The following is a 13,480-nucleotide window of genomic DNA, read 5'->3' as shown; positions in this document are numbered from 1 at the left end:
GATGTCCTGCTACATGCTTCGAGGGTCGGAGTTGTTGTTAAAGTGCTCCTCAATCGGCAGTTTGTGGTAATGTTTAGCCATCTTGATGCCCTTTTTCAGGTTGGCCCTGGAAGATCTGTAGGCTTCCGCATCGCCAGATCTGAAAGCAGCGTTGCGTGCCTTTAGCAGTAGTCGGACCTCTCTGTTCATCCAAGGCTTCTGGTTGGGGAAGGTATTTATTAGTTTATGGGTGGTGACACTGTTGATGCAGATGTTGATGTAATTCAGAATGGAAGAAGCATATATTTCAATGTCCGTATGGGAGTCCAGTGTGGCCTGAGTGGCAACCAATCTCCAGTCTGATGTTGAAACTGGTGCTGTAGTAATGAGTCTGACCCCTCTGGACACACTTTGACTGTCCTCACTGATGGTTTCATGTGTTTAATGAGGGGTAAATACTTGGGGAGTAGGAAGAGTTAAAGGTGATCAGACTGTCCCGGGTGGGGGAGGGGAGTGGTTGTGTAAGCCTCCGGAATGTTTGTATACACGTGGACTAGTGTATTGTCTCCCCCAGTGGGGCGGGAGACATTTTGGTGGAATTTGGGAAAAACAGTTTTCAGATTTGAGTGGTAACTTTACACGTTACGTCATGTTATCTCTGCTATAACATACATAACCCTAAACATTTTGACTGTAACATTATTTATAATCTCACAAAGTTGCCTGTAATTAGTGCCAATGTCTACTCTAGGAAAAATATTACAATCCCAGTGTCTTCTTTAAAATGTGTAAAAATTCAAACAAATCAGTACAAAAAGCTCAAACCAAGTTTAGTCACCCACTGGGTCATACAGCTGCAAAGACAGCATGATTACACAATCACATATATTTATAACCTCCTACTCCTTACACATCTAGACAGCCAATACATCTCTGTTGCTAGGCAGGAACTTAATTAGTTCCTCTCACTGGTGTGGTTATGGCCCTGCCTGATGCTAGAACCTTTGTGGGTGTGGAAGTGTGTGAGATAGGACTGTAGTAAGAGGGTTGTTGTGGTGGCCCCTCTGGCCCCCCTCCCAAGGGTTTCTTTTCACGTCATCTGTTGACTTGACCTCAAGCCGAATTCCTCGCTCCTCCCTAGTTCCTCAGCTGGCCTGCCTTATCAGAGACTAACTATTACCCTTCACCTCCCTCCTTAGAAACATGGAAAATAATATGAACTTCCTGCACTTCCCCATGTCTCAATCAGTAACTTTCCATAAACCAAGTTCCTATCCACCCTTCATTGACCCCAATATATATATTCCTTTTACAAGGTAATCAATAAGTTCTAGTATGGTAACATGAATACGTATATTTCAAGCTATTATCCAACAGTCCCTCCTTTTTGAATATTAACTCCATACTGTTCAACATTATATAAACTTTGAAATGAATACATGATTAATATTCTCAGTTGATTTGTATGTTTACACCTCAGAGACTTATGGCCTCTGACTATGTAATACGCTTCCATGGCATAAAGCCCTGGCCTCAAATTTATAATCACACTATGCATACTCTATGTGCCATTACCTCCGCTGTTGTACAGATAATGCCATTTCAGCTGGAGCTTTTGTCTTTCTCCTCCTCCTTCGGGTTCCTAAGAGAGTGATAGCAAAAGACTTGAAAAGAAAAAGAAACACAAATATGACAAGTATTAATAATGCGTTAAGCTATGCATAATCATAATTGGCAAAAACCGAAGTTTAACATGACGATTCCCACTGTACCCAAGAAGGCAAAGATATGCTGGCGCTTGACACAATTGCTTTTTTAAACTCTACAATTACAATTGTTTCTTTAACTCTACAAACAATTGTTCACAATATTAACTCCACTCTAATTGCTCGCGAGGACACCTCTTCCCTTTCGTCAATTCTGTAAAGCTATTTCAGAATAAGATGGAATAAAGTGTCTCACAATTAAAACCCCTAAGGTTTTCTGAGCTTGCGAGAAGTGTTTTGTCGTGCCAATTTTAATTTGTTACCTTTTAGAATCCATTAGCAAAAAATTATCCACACTCAAAATTGGTTCTACCCCAGCTACCATAAAGAATGAGCCCGGTATTATTACTGGACCTATTGTAAACAGCATGGGTCGTAATTGCATAGCTTTAGATTCTGTCCCTGTTACCCCACTAAATGTAATACTTTTTCCTGTCGCAAATTTAGCCAATTTGACGATTGCACAGATGCCAAATACCCCTATGCGTTACAACCCAACTCTAGACACTTTCAGGAGTTCCTGCTGTTGCTCACTAGTCAGTGAAGAAAATGTCTGCACTGCCAGTGCAGAGGGCTCAGGCTCCAATTTCCTCTATATTAAAGGGACAGTTCGAAATTTTGGCAATGAAGACCGTTATCTACTTTCCCAGAGTCGGATGAACAAGAACTGCTAGCATGTTAACTGTTCCTGCAGATTTCCAGTCATTGAGCAAAGTTTCAAGTTTCAAGAAAAAAAGCCATATTGCAACCAATGAGTTGTGATAATTGCATTGTTTGCTCTTTAACCTGTTAATTAATTAGATTTGCGACCGTGATATATAGGCCTTAAGGCTGAGACAATGAGAAGACACAGTGGCAGAATAAATTCAACCACACCTTTGTTTTATCATACTGGATTTCAACCTCTGTCCGGTGACGTCCACAAAGCGCTGCCTCCACTTTTCCAGCACCAATCAACGTAAGCTAAATATGACGTGGCTGTCCATGGTTCTGGTTTCTGTGTGCACGGGTGTGTGTGTGCATGCGTTCATGTTCATGCAAGTAGAAAAACATGTTGACTCAGCCTACTTGTAGAGAAACGCCAATGTGATCCTCCTCTCTTTCATGTTGACAAACGGTCTATCCCTCTGTTATACAGTACACTTTTTATTTTTTGTTGTCCTAGGCTACCTGGCTAAAATGCTCACTCACTAGCCTAACTTCCATTCATGGGAAACGTTAGCTTGTTAACATTAGCCTTCTACATCTAGCTACATATTGAACCTCCATCCTGTCAGGCCAGGGGGACAACAATTGATGAATTAATGGTTGGATCAGAATCACTTTTATAATCATTGGCCAGTACAGAGAATTACAACCACAAGTCCAAATCCCTATCTCCATCCATGACTAATTTTGGAAAGTTCCTATTTTAGCTAGCTAGCCACCGGAGGACAACAACACAACGAGATGCAACAATTCGCTCAATGCTATTTGACGCCAAAATCCAAGCGGGCTTCCCTTGACACTTCTTTTGAGTGTGCCAGGACCATTCACAATTGAGCTCAACTCAGTTTAGCTCAACGCTGATTGGCAATTTTTTTCTACTTTTTCTATCAAGGGAGGCCAAATGCTCGCTGGCTTCCCTTGCAATCAATGCTACGGGCGGCAACAATGTCATACTCATTTGGACCAGACATCAGATAGATAGCTTACACATAGAGAGACAGAGGGGCACAGTTTCACTCGGTTCGATGCTTTCTCCTGTGAGCGATACATTCAGCCCTGCGAATTTAAGGAAAATTATGAAACAGAGAGACAAAAGATAAATTGGTCAATTTTTGAGGGGGAAGCCTGGCTTCACTTGGCATCCATGAATACACGCCACTGTGCACATATCCAACGAATTGCTGTGTTGCTGATTATTCCTTATTCATGACTAATTGTACCTTTTGATTGTTTCTCTCTTGTTAAAACAACATCTTTATAACTACATGTATCAAGGCACAAGGCGAGACCCAGATGCAGACACAGGAGGCAGATGGTTGGAGTCTTACAATGTTTAATAATCCAAAAGGACTAGGCAAGAGAATAGCCCTGGACAGGCAAAAGGTCAAAACCAGATCAGAGTTCAGAAGGTACAGAGTAGCAGACAGGCTCGTGGTCAAGGCAGGCAGAATGGTCATACAGGCAGGTACAGAGTCCAGAAACAGGGAAGGGTCAAAACCGGGAGGACTAGAAAAAGGAGAATAGCAAAAGGAGTACAGGAAAAACACGCTGGTTGACTTGACTAAACATACAAGACGAACTGACACAGAGAGACAGGAAACACAGGGATAAATAGACTGGCACAGAGAGACAGGAAACACAGGGATAAATAGGCTGGGGGAAATAAGCGACACCTGGAGGGGGTGGAGACAATAAAGAGGACAGGTGAAAGAACAGGGCGTGACAACATGTTTAGAACTATTCCCATCATTCTTCTGACTACTATTGTAATTAAAGTGTTCACAGTGAATGATCGGCTTGCATCGTCTTTTGAAGCAAAGACACAGGGACCAGGGTCGCACTCCCAGTGCATAATGTACATAGTATTCTACATATTGTCTGTCCTGAAGGGCATCAAAGCGTGAAGCACTGTCATCACTTCAAGGGTATTTATATGAATGTGGCAGAGCTGTGGGGAACACAGTCTTTTATTTCTCTTCCCTCATGTAACTGCTCCCCACCCTGTGAGTGGAGCCTCTGTAGTCACCACCTTCCTCAATGACACGAGCCCTAGGGGAGTGCCAGACTAAAAGATAGAGCGTTTCCTCCAGTCAATAAAACCCCAGATTCACTTTCCCTGATTTGTTATGTGTTTGTTTTGGGGGGCTGCCATACGTGAAAAGGAAATGGCTGTTAAAGGCATTCTGTCCTAAAGGCTGCGAGGGAGGATGATCGTGTGAGGCCTTGGCAGTGGTATAGCTGTATTGTTCAGTCAGACCACGTAGCCAGTCCTGGCAGCTTATCAAAAGTCTCTCTCTCTCATTTCTCCTCCTACCACTTCATGTCATACACAAGATACTGGAGACACACAGGTTTTAAAAATGTGTTTTACGGTCAGTACATTGTGTGTTTTCATGCCCTGTGTCTATTGGCAAATAATGACTCGACCACTAATGTTTCAGTGTATATTCCCTCGTCTCCAACAGATAGAATATAATAGGTCTTCTTCAGACACAATATCCAACCCTTGGGTTGTACTAGAAGTTTAAATAGAAGAAAAAGGAAAATATTGGTGGACATGTTACTCATCATTCCTCCTTCTGATCAGGTGCACTTTCATGGTCTCTTTTTCTCTGCAGGTGTACACTCTGCCATACACACCAGACTCTGCTAAAGCCTGTCGCAACAAAACAGCTGAATACTATAACACACTGATAAACCTGTGCTGCAGCAAGTGTGCTCCCGGTAAGAGATGACCATCAACATTAATTAAACTGTTTCCGTACATAATATGAAAGTAAGGATTTCAGGGATAGAAAGATGTACGGTGTACATGTCCTGAGATGATTACTGTAAGTTATGCATTGTTATAAACTGTGTGGTTCGAGCCCTGACTGCTGATCCGTGGAATATCAGACAGTATGTCATGTGTATGACAAAACATGTATGTTTTGCTCTAATTACATTGGTAACCAGTTTATAATAGCAATAAGGCACCTCGGGGGTTGCACGTTGCGTCATGCCTAAGAATAGCCCTTAGCGGTGGTATATTGGCCATATACCACACCCCCCTCGTGCCTTACTGCTTAAATGTCATGACAGGGACACGCCTTAAGAATGATTGCAGCACTACCTCAGACACAGTGTGTGAACCATGTCCCAGTGGCCAATACAGTGGGACCTTCAATTACTTCACAAAATGCTTCAGATGTCCCAAGTGTTCAGAAGGTGGGTGGATTATATTGCAGTAAATGATTGGTCATGTTATAAACAGTGTTCAGAAGGTGGGTGGATTATATTGCAGTAAATGATTGGTCATGTTATAAACAGTGTTCAGAAGGTGGGTGGATTATATTGCAGTAAATGATTGGTCATGTTATATACAGTGCCTTCAGAAAGATTTCATTTCAACAAACATTAATGACATCACACTTGCTCAGACACACGTTCCCACCGTATCCATACCCAATGTTGTTTCCCATGCCTGTAAGACTCTGCCCCATATGACTTCAGAATGTTATGTTGTTTCCCATGCCTGTAAGACTCTGCTCCATATGACTTCAGAATGTTATGTTGTTTCCCATGCCTGTAAGACTCTGCCCCATATGACTTCAGAATGTTATGTTGTTTCCCATGCCTGTAAGACTCTGCCCCATATGACTTCAGAATGTTATGTTGTTTCCCATGCCTGTAAGACTCTGCCCCATATGACTTCAGAATGTTATGTTGTTTCCCATGCCTGTAAGACTCTGCCCCATATGACTTCAGAATGTTATGTTGTTTCCCATGCCTGTAAGACTCTGCTCCATATGACTTCAGAATGTTATGTTGTTTCCCATGCCTGTAAGACTCTGCCCCATATGACTTCAGAATGTTATGTTGTTTCCCATGCCTGTAAGACTCTGCCCCATATGACTTCAGAATGTTATGTTGTTTCTCATGCCTGTAAGACTCTGCCTCATATGACTTCAGAATGTTATGTTGTTTCCCATGCCTGTAAGACTCTGCTCCATATGACTTCAGAATGTTATGTTGTTTCCCATGCCTGTAAGACTCTGCCTCATATGACTTCAGAATGTTATGTTGTTTCTCATGCCTGTAAGACTCTGCCCCATATGACTTCAGAATGTTATGTTGTTTCTCATGCCTATAAGACTCTGCTCCATATGACTTCAGAATGTTATGTTGTTTCCCATGCCTGTAAGACTCTGCCTCATATGACTTCAGAATGTTATGTTGTTTCCCATGCCTGTAAGACTCTGCCTCATATGACTTCAGAATGTTATGTTGTTTCTCATGCCTGTAAGACTCTGCTCCATATGACTTCAGAATGTTATGTTGTTTCCCATGCCTGTAAGACTCTGCTCCATATGACTTCAGAATGTTATGTTGTTTCCCATGCCTGTAAGACTCTGCCCCATATGACTTCAGAATGTTATGTTGTTTCCCATGCCTGTAAGACTCTGCTCCATATGACTTCAGAATGTTATGTTGTTTCCCATGCCTGTAAGACTCTGCCCCATATGACTTCAGAATGTTATGTTGTTTCCCATGCCTGTAAGACTCTGCTCCATATGACTTCAGAATGTTATGTTGTTTCCCATGCCTGTAAGACTCTGCCCCATATGACTTCAGAATGTTATGTTGTTTCCCATGCCTGTAAGACTCTGCCTCATATGACTTCAGAATGTTATGTTGTTTCCCATGCCTGTAAGACTCTGCTCCATATGACTTCAGAATGTTATGTTGTTTCCCATGCCTGTAAGACTTTGCCCCATATGACTTCAGAATGTTATGTTGTTTCCCATGCCTGTAAGACTCTGCTCCATATGACTTCAGAATGTTATGTTGTTTCCCATGCCTGTAAGACTCTGCTCCATATGACTTCAGAATGTTATGTTGTTTCCCATGCCTGTAAGACTCTGCTCCATATGACTTCAGAATGTTATGTTGTTTCCCATGCCTGTAAGACTCTGCCCCATATGACTTCAGAATGTTATGTTGTTTCCCATGCCTGTAAGACTCTGCTCCATATGACTTCAGAATGTTATGTTGTTTCCCATGCCTGTAAGACTCTGCCCCATATGACTTCAGAATGTTATGTTGTTTCCCATGCCTGTAAGACTCTGCCTCATATGACTTCAGAATGTTATGTTGTTTCCCATGCCTGTAAGACTCTGCTCCATATGACTTCAGAATGTTATGTTGTTTCCCATGCCTGTAAGACTTTGCCCCATATGACTTCAGAATGTTATGTTGTTTCCCATGCCTGTAAGACTCTGCTCCATATGACTTCAGAATGTTATGTTGTTTCCCATGCCTGTAAGACTCTGCTCCATATGACTTCAGAATGTTATGTTGTTTCCCATGCCTGTAAGACTCTGCCTCATATGACTTCAGAATGTTATGTTGTTTCCCATGCCTGTAAGACTCTGCCCCATATGACTTCAGAATGTTATGTTGTTTCCCATGCCTGTAAGACTCTGCCTCATATGACTTCAGAATGTTATGTTGTTTCCCATGCCTGTAAGACTCTGCTCCATATGACTTCAGAATGTTATGTTGTTTCCCATGCCTGTAAGACTCTGCTCCATATGACTTCAGAATGTTATGTTGTTTCTCATGCCTGTAAGACTCTGCTCCATATGACTTCAGAATGTTATGTTGTTTCCCATGCCTGTAAGACTCTGCTCCATATGACTTCAGAATGTTATGTTGTTTCTCATGCCTGTAAGACTCTGCCTCATATGACTTCAGAATGTTATGTTGTTTCCCATGCCTGTAAGACTCTGCCTCATATGACTTCAGAATGTTATGTTGTTTCTCATGCCTGTAAGACTCTGCCCCATATGACTTCAGAATGTTATGTTGTTTCTCATGCCTGTAAGACTCTGCTCCATATGACTTCAGAATGTTATGTTGTTTCTCATGCCTGTAAGACTCTGCCCCATATGACTTCAGAATGTTATGTTGTTTCTCATGCCTGTAAGACTCTGCTCCATATGACTTCAGAATGTTATGTTGTTTCCCATGCCTGTAAGACTCTGCCTCATATGACTTCAGAATGTTATGTTGTTTCCCATGCCTGTAAGACTCTGCTCCATATGACTCAGAATGTTATGTTGTTTCCCATGCCTGTAAGACTCTGCTCCATATGACTTCAGAATGTTATGTTGTTTCTCATGCCTGTAAGACTCTGCCTCATATGACTTCAGAATGTTATGTTGTTTCCCATGCCTGTAAGACTCTGCCCCATATGACTTCAGAATGTTATGTTGTTTCTCATGCCTGTAAGACTCTGCCTCATATGACTTCAGAATGTTATGTTGTTTCTCATGCCTGTAAGACTCTGCCCCATATGACTTCAGAATGTTATGTTGTTTCTCATGCCTGTAAGACTCTGCTCCATATGACTTCAGAATGTTATGTTGTTTCTCATGCCTGTAAGACTCTGCCCCATATGACTTCAGAATGTTATGTTGTTTCTCATGCCTGTAAGACTCTGCCTCATATGACTTCAGAATGTTATGTTGTTTCTCATGCCTGTAAGACTCTGCCCCATATGACTTCAGAATGTTATGTTGTTTCTCATGCCTGTAAGACTCTGCTCCATATGACTTCAGAATGTTATGTTGTTTCCCATGCCTGTAAGACTCTGCCTCATATGACTTCAGAATGTTATGTTGTTTCCCATGCCTGTAAGACTCTGCCCCATATGACTTCAGAATGTTATGTTGTTTCCCATGCCTGTAAGACTCTGCCCCATATGACTTCAGAATGTTATGTTGTTTCTCATGCCTGTAAGACTCTGCCTCATATGACTTCAGAATGTTATGTTGTTTCCCATGCCTGTAAGACTCTGCCTCATATGACTTCAGAATGTTATGTTGTTTCTCATGCCTGTAAGACTCTGCTCCATATGACTTCAGAATGTTATGTTGTTTCCCATGCCTGTAAGACTCTGCCTCATATGACTTCAGAATGTTATGTTGTTTCCCATGCCTGTAAGACTCTGCCCCATATGACTTCAGAATGTTAGATTGTTTCTGTCTGTAGCCAGATTTTTTCATTATTTAACAAATAAAGCATTTGATTCACTAATATATCTTGATCAGATAAGTATTCAACATGTCAATGTTAGAATCACATTTGGGAGTGATTACAGCTGTGAGTCTTTTTTGGGTCACCCACTGGGCACAGACGTCAATTCGATGTCTTTTCCATGTTAGGTCAAATTAGTTCCATAGAAATGACGTGGAAACAACATTGATTCAATCAGTGTGTACCAGTGGGAAGTTGCTAAGAGTTCTGCACACCTGGTTTGTCCATTATTATTATTTTTAACTCTTCAACTCTTTCAAATTGGTTGTTATTAATCATTGCTGGACAGCCATTTTCTAGTCATGCCATTGATTTTCAAGCTGATTTAAGTCACTCGAGTGGCTTAGTTATTAGCTAACTAAGCCACTCGAGAACATTCGAAGTAACCAATCACATCATCTGTTGGAGACAGACAGGTTGAGTGGCGAATGAAGTGAGCCCCTTGCCTCCATAAATGGAGCCACTCGCCCAACTGGTCATTCTCGCCTACCTTCCTTGCGGAAGGGACAGCTTTCACAAAAGCTCTCCTCAGCACGACTAGATTTCTGGTTTCCTACTGAACCCTTCCCAAGCGAACAGTGTGATTAATTCAGGTGAACGTCGTACTTCAGCCCCTGTATTGTGGAGTAACTTCAGCTCCTGTATTGTGGAGTAACTTCAGCCCCTGTATTGTGGAGTAACTTCAGCTCCTGTATTGTGGAGTAACTTCAGCCCCTGTATTGTGGAGTAACTTCAGCCCCTGGATTGTGGAGTAACTTCAGCCCCTGTATTGTGGAGTAACTTCAGCTCCTGTATTGTGGAGTAACTTCAGCTCCTGTATTGTGGAGTAACTTCACCTCCTGTATTGTGGAGTAACTTCAGCTCCTGTATTGTGGAGTAACTTCAGCTCCTGTATTGTGGAGTAACTTCAGCTCCTGTATTGTGGAGTAACTTCAGCTCCTGTATTGTGGAGTAACTTCAGCTCCTGTATTGTGGAGTAACCATCCAAAGTGTAATAATAACTTCACCATGCTCAAAGGGATATTCAGTGTGTGATTTGTTTTCTTCTTTCCCATCTACCAATGGGTGCCCTTCTTTGCTGGGCATTGGAATACCTCCCTGGTCTTTGAGTTTGAATCTGTTCTTAAAATTGAGTACCGGACTGGGGGACCTTACAAATAATTGTATGTGTGCGGTACAGATATGGGGTAGTCATTCAAAGATCATGTTAACCACTATTATTGCACATGGAGTGAGTCCATGCAACTTATTATATGACTTGTTAAGCACAAAGGGGTTGAATACTTATTTACTCAAAACATTTCACGTTTATTTTGTATTAATTTGTAAAAATGTCTGTATACTTTCTGAAGGCACTGTAACAGTGATTTACATTTGTTGTATTTTTTCCTTAGGATTATGTATGTGTGTGCGTGTGTGTGTGTGTGTGTGTGTGTGTGCGTGCGTGGGTGTGTGTATGCGTGCGTGCGTGTGTGTGAGTTGATACACCTAATCTGTAATGAGCATCTTATTTGTTTATCTGAGAAGGCAAAGGCCTGCAGTATGCCCAGGATTGCTCCAGCACCACCAAAACCCAGTGTATGTGCCAGACTGGGAAGTTCTGCATAATGGAACAACACCCAAACTGTAAGGAGTGTGGCAGTTATACACACTGCCAGCCTGGCCATGGTGTTGCCATAGAAGGTACTATAGCTCGACAGGAGTTCGGCCTGACCGTATTTATCACAAATTCAACATGTTTCTGTCCTCATTGAAAATTATACTGAAAGTTGAAAGTTTGAATATGACTGTCCACTGTAAATGTGTTTGTGTTGGTGAATGTTTCAGGGACAACAGATTCAGATGTGAACTGTGCACCATGCCCTAATGGAACCTTCTCTGACCAGCACTCCTACACCCAGACCTGCCAGCACCACACAGAGTAAGTGACACACACACACACACACACACACACACACACACACACACACACACACACACACACACACACACACACACACACACACACACACACACACACACACACACACACACACACACACACACACACACACACACACTTTATTATGTTAACAATGACACTGTATCCTCAGCTGTGTGTCGCAGAGAAGGGGTGTACTGACTTATGGTAACACAACCTCAAATGCTGTGTGTGGACCTAAGGTTAGACCACCGACCCGCCCACCGACCACAATTCCGACCTCTGGTACAGGGCATACCACGCCAAGTCTACAGAGCCTGCATACAGATGGCAAATCACCAGGCTTTGACCTTCGTATAGGTAAATATAGGCAGCTATATACAGATGTAGGATCTTAAATTGAGAAAGTTTGCTACAGCAAGAAAATAATCCTGCAGCAAGAGGAAATGTGAATTATTATGTGGATTACAATTAATGGAAATATTTTGTAGGGGTTGATATTTTTTTTTACATTTCTTGTTATGGAAAATCAAGTCTGGCATTTTAAAGTGGAAATGACAAACTTTAGAAGTCTTTTTAAACCTTGAATACATTACACGTTTGCATTTCGTGCTGCGCAGGATAATTTTCAGCAAAAAAAAGTGATCAAGTTAAGATTGTACAACTGTACACCAGTCCGTGTGTCAGCGATATGAAGTTGTTGGACCACACTCAGGATTTTTACATTTCTTTGCCTCCATCTCTCCTATGTGTGGATACCGCTCGGTTGTACCTCTGCTCCTGTGTCTATTAGTTTCAGGTGTTATCGGAGGTGTTATCGGAGGTGTTATCCTGCTGCTGATCATAGGCACAGTCATTTACAAGAAAGGTAAAGCATTAGAGACTAAGCACTTGATTAGGGTAATAACAATATAATTGACCGACTGTAAGGATAGATATGCATATACCAACATTTTAGCGTATGTTTACTATGTTCTCTTACAGCCTTCATAGGGTCCAGGCTTGTATCTTCTATAGAAGATAGAAATGGAAATTGGGAGGCCATTAAAGTGAGTTTTTTCTATTTGACCTAAGTAAAGCATATGTTGGAGACAAGAACATTTCAACAGCTTCAACTCAATCTTAAACATATCGCATATCTCTCTCTCGCTCTTTCTCTCAGTTTGATAGTGACGGACCAATGGTTCTTCAGAACAGTTCATTCATTACTAGCTATCGGGAACAGCAGCAATGTTTGATGGGAAAGGGAAACTGCAGCAATCCCAGTCAGGCAGAGAACAAGCAAGATACTAGAAGGACCTGGGTGTCAGAGTGCTCCAACAGCCTGGAGGGCCTGGCAATAGGCCCCCTTCAGTCCACTCCTCCACAGCCCAGCACCCAGCCCAGCCCTCAACCCACCAGCCCCCAGCCTACCAGTCCCTTGCCATCTAGTCCCCTAGTTAATGTCAACATCACTGTTAACTACCCTGTGACCTTAGGAAATGGGTCATGCTCCACACCTACCAGCACCCACATAGACTCATCCCAGGCTGACCCTGAGCTCCCTCTATCAAGGGAGGAGGAGGTGTATGTCAACATGCCACAGCAAGAGGGCGGAAAAGAGGCACTTACGGCAATACAGGAGAGTGGAAATGATGTTTGAGGACTGGCAGCAGATAGGACAGCACCAGACAATAGATTATGTTTTAATTATGTTTTTTCACACTGGTTGTTGTCTCTGTTTTTATATGATTGCTACTACTGTTGCTGACTGAATTGGTGGAGAGACACTGTACAGAATGACTGTTCATGTGTCTTAGGCATGGACTTGTCATAATGTGCTGTGCTGGAAAGCCTTGAGCACCTGAATAGATTGTCAATGACTGTTCAAAGAATGATTGATATGTGAGTAATGTATGTAATTACTGTGAATGTTGTAAATATACACTGAAATAAAATATAAACACAACATGCAACAAATTCAAAGATTTTACTGAGTTACAGTTCATAGAAGGAAATCAGTCAATTGGAATAAATTAATTGGGCC

General features: G+C 42.0%; 1 protein-coding gene across 2 annotated transcripts in view; it reads left to right on the top strand.

Annotated features, from left to right (window-relative positions):
* Positions 1-13,480, top strand: part of LOC118388314 (tumor necrosis factor receptor superfamily member 1B-like) — a 24,759-nt gene extending 11,279 nt beyond the window's left edge. The window contains exons 2-9 of one of the 2 annotated variants that reach the window (XM_035777228.2): positions 5,072-5,177; positions 5,535-5,660; positions 11,061-11,216; positions 11,361-11,454; positions 11,627-11,814; positions 12,248-12,322; positions 12,439-12,503; positions 12,617-13,480. In XM_035777228.2, the coding sequence (XP_035633121.1) occupies positions 5,072-5,177; positions 5,535-5,660; positions 11,061-11,216; positions 11,361-11,454; positions 11,627-11,814; positions 12,248-12,322; positions 12,439-12,503; positions 12,617-13,096 (1,290 nt within the window). In that variant the 3' untranslated portion in view covers positions 13,097-13,480. The remainder of the gene's footprint in view (positions 1-5,071; positions 5,178-5,534; positions 5,661-11,060; positions 11,217-11,360; positions 11,455-11,626; positions 11,815-12,247; positions 12,323-12,438; positions 12,504-12,616) is intronic. The other variant, XM_035777229.2, reaches the window with a different exon arrangement.

Source organism: Oncorhynchus keta, chromosome 10 (genome assembly GCF_023373465.1).
Source record: "Oncorhynchus keta strain PuntledgeMale-10-30-2019 chromosome 10, Oket_V2, whole genome shotgun sequence".
Classification (NCBI taxonomy): Eukaryota; Metazoa; Chordata; class Actinopteri; order Salmoniformes; family Salmonidae; genus Oncorhynchus; species Oncorhynchus keta.
Note: the sequence above shows the minus strand (reverse complement) of the source record. Positions and strands in the feature narration are given on the sequence as shown.